Source organism: Mandrillus leucophaeus, unplaced genomic scaffold (assembly GCF_000951045.1).
Source record: "Mandrillus leucophaeus isolate KB7577 unplaced genomic scaffold, Mleu.le_1.0 Scaffold23, whole genome shotgun sequence".
Lineage (NCBI taxonomy): Eukaryota > Metazoa > Chordata > Mammalia > Primates > Cercopithecidae > Mandrillus > Mandrillus leucophaeus.
In genome coordinates this window covers 4,071,836-4,074,536 of record NW_012102365.1, presented here as the reverse complement: position 1 = coordinate 4,074,536, position 2,701 = coordinate 4,071,836, and the positions used below count along the sequence as shown (strand labels likewise).

General features: G+C 37.8%; 1 protein-coding gene across 2 annotated transcripts in view; it reads right to left on the bottom strand.

Moving 5' to 3' along the window:
• LOC105540955 (protein 4.1) overlaps positions 1-2,701 on the bottom strand; it is a 151,740-nt gene that overhangs the window by 72,871 nt on the left and 76,168 nt on the right. The window contains exon 12 of one of the 2 annotated variants that reach the window (XM_011981743.1): positions 1,066-1,122. The exons of the other annotated variant lie outside the window; for it this stretch is intronic. Within the exon in view, the coding sequence (XP_011837133.1) occupies positions 1,066-1,122 (57 nt within the window). The remainder of the gene's footprint in view (positions 1-1,065; positions 1,123-2,701) is intronic. 2 annotated transcript variants of the gene reach the window in all.

The following is a 2,701-nucleotide window of genomic DNA, read 5'->3' as shown; positions in this document are numbered from 1 at the left end:
AGTGGTGCAGTTGTGGCTCACTGCAGCCTTAACCTCCTGGACTCAAGTGAGCCTCCTGCCTCAGCCTCCCAAGTAGCTGGGACCACAGGAGTGTATCACCATGCCTGGTTAATTAATTAATTTATTTTTTTGAAGTGACGGGGTCTCCCTATGTTGCCCAGGCTGGTCTTGAACTCCTGGACTCAAGGGATCCTCTTGCCTCAACCTCCCAAAGTGCTGGGATTACAGGTGTGAGCCATCACACCCAGCTATGATGGTTTTCATTTTATGATAAATGTGTATAAAATATTATCAATCATTCTAAGAATATGATGTCATTGTGAAATAGTTCTTATACATTTTTAAATATAAAAGATAGGTTTGACTCTCACTGTTTAATGAAAAGTTTAATGAAACTTTTCACCATATAGTATAGGATTATGGTTTCTTCAGTTTATGTAAATATATGTGTATAGCTGTCACCCAGGCTGGAGCATGGTGGCATGATCTCAGCTCACTGCAACCTCCACCTCCCAGGTTCAAGCGATTCTCATGCCTCAGCCTCCCAAGTAGCTGGGACTAAAGGCGTGCACCAACACACCTGGCTCATTTTTGTATTTTTAGTAGAGATGTGGTTTCACCACGTTGGCCAGGCTGGTCTCAAACTCCTGACCGCAAGGGATCCTCCTGTCTTGGCCTCCCAAAGTACTGGGATTACAGGCGTGAGCCAATGCGCCTGGCCCATATCCGTTATTTGAAAGTATTAACAACTCCTGATTAAAAGAAATCAATGAAAAGAATGGATCACTGTCTTTTTAATGCATTGTAAGTCAGCATGGGTGAAATGGCAATGTAGTTTTGTGAAAGTGAAAAATGGCTAACCTTCCTCATTCTTATCAGATCTTCAGTTTTTTCTGCAAGCTTCTGTTTTGCCATAATTTAAAAAAGAAAGAAAAATGATAAAATGTTGCTCATTGAAGTTTGTTTGAACCTTCATTTTATAATTTTAAGGAAAAGGGAGTAAGGGAGAAGAAAAAAACTGAGGGGGTGGAGGGAAAGAGGAACAAGTGGCCTATTGGCACAAACCTGTGTTTGGTCACCATTTGAGGTGGGTACTGTCACCTCGATGTGGGTTTTTTCCACCTACATTTAAGAAATAAAGTAGTGAAAACATTTTAGGTTAGTAGGTTTCTATGAATAGTGTTGTTTCCAAATAAGCTGCATCTTTAAGCTGGTTGTGAAATACACTGATATGTAATCATCATGATGCAGTCTTATGGAGGGTGTTACAGGGAAGGATATTACTCCCAAAAGTCATCTGTGTTTACCATCACATTTTCAAGGCTGAAAAGGTAACATGGATATCCAAATTATCAAAAAAGAAAATTAAGGTAAGTATTCTATTGATGAAGAAAATATATTTTTATACTTATTTATAAAAAAGTATCCACTTAAAAGAATAATTTAGGCTTATTTAATGCAATAGCCATGTTTTTGTTTTGCCTTTAAAAAATGATCTGGAAGTACTTTAAGTAACATTTAAAAACAAATTTACATATGAAGTTATCAACGTATGACATATATGACAGGAAGAAAATCTTTAGTTAAAGCACACATGTAATAAACCACATATGACACCAAACTGGTAAACACAAAGGATTTTGTTAGTTGAACAATATACTTAAGGAGGCACTTCATTCTTCAGTTTATTACACAACAAAACATTACAATAAACCCAATTTAAATTGTAACTGACACATGAAATTACTCCCAGGGCTGGTTATAAACAAGCACATGCAGGATTCAGCTGCAACATTCAACACACTGCAATCTTCTCTAGGAAGGTGGAGCCTATGTGTTTGGTAGAAGGGCAAGATTCATCCTTAGTATTAATGGTAGAAAGAGAATAGCTAAGGTCTCCTGCCTAGCTTTGAAATACCTTTAGTAATGTCATTTTATACATAGAAAATGGAGTAATTATTAAAAAAAACAAAAACAAAAACAGGCTATTAAGAGGGAGCATAATAGAGTGAGCAACGCACAAAGCATTGGATATCTTAAATTAAAAAATTGATTGTTTTTACTAAGGGCTAAATCACTTTGTATCATTAAGTTCTTTACAGAACCTCATCAATCTGTGGTGTTGATATTCTTTTTAATTACACTAAGCAGCATTACTTTGGAATATAATGTCATTGTGCTATTTTCCCTAAACTGAGTCTAAAAAACCTGAGAGAGCTACAAAATTAGTGACACTGTCAAGTGTTAAGTTAAGTACACCCCATTACAGCACTTTAACTACCAGGGGTAATTAACCGTTTTGGGTCATTTCTACTTTAAGTCCCAGTATACTTGTTGTGTGGTCATTAATAAGTTTTTTTTACCCCCCAGAGCTTAAATTTCTTATGGATAAAATTGAGATAATGTCTTCCTAGAATTGTGCATTTAGCAAACAATAATGTTAAATTATTTTACAGGCCGGGAGCGGTGACTCATGCCTGTAATCTCAGCACTTTGGGAGGCCAAGGCGGGTGGATCACGAGGTCAGGAGTTTAAGACCAGCCTGGCCAAGATGGTGAAACCCCGTCTCTACTAAAAATGCAAAACAATTAGCCGGGCGTGGTGGCACGCACCTGTAATCCCAGCTACTCCGGAGGCTGAGGCACAGAATTGCTTAAACCTGGAGAGGCGGAGGTTGCAGTGAACTAATATCGCTCCACTG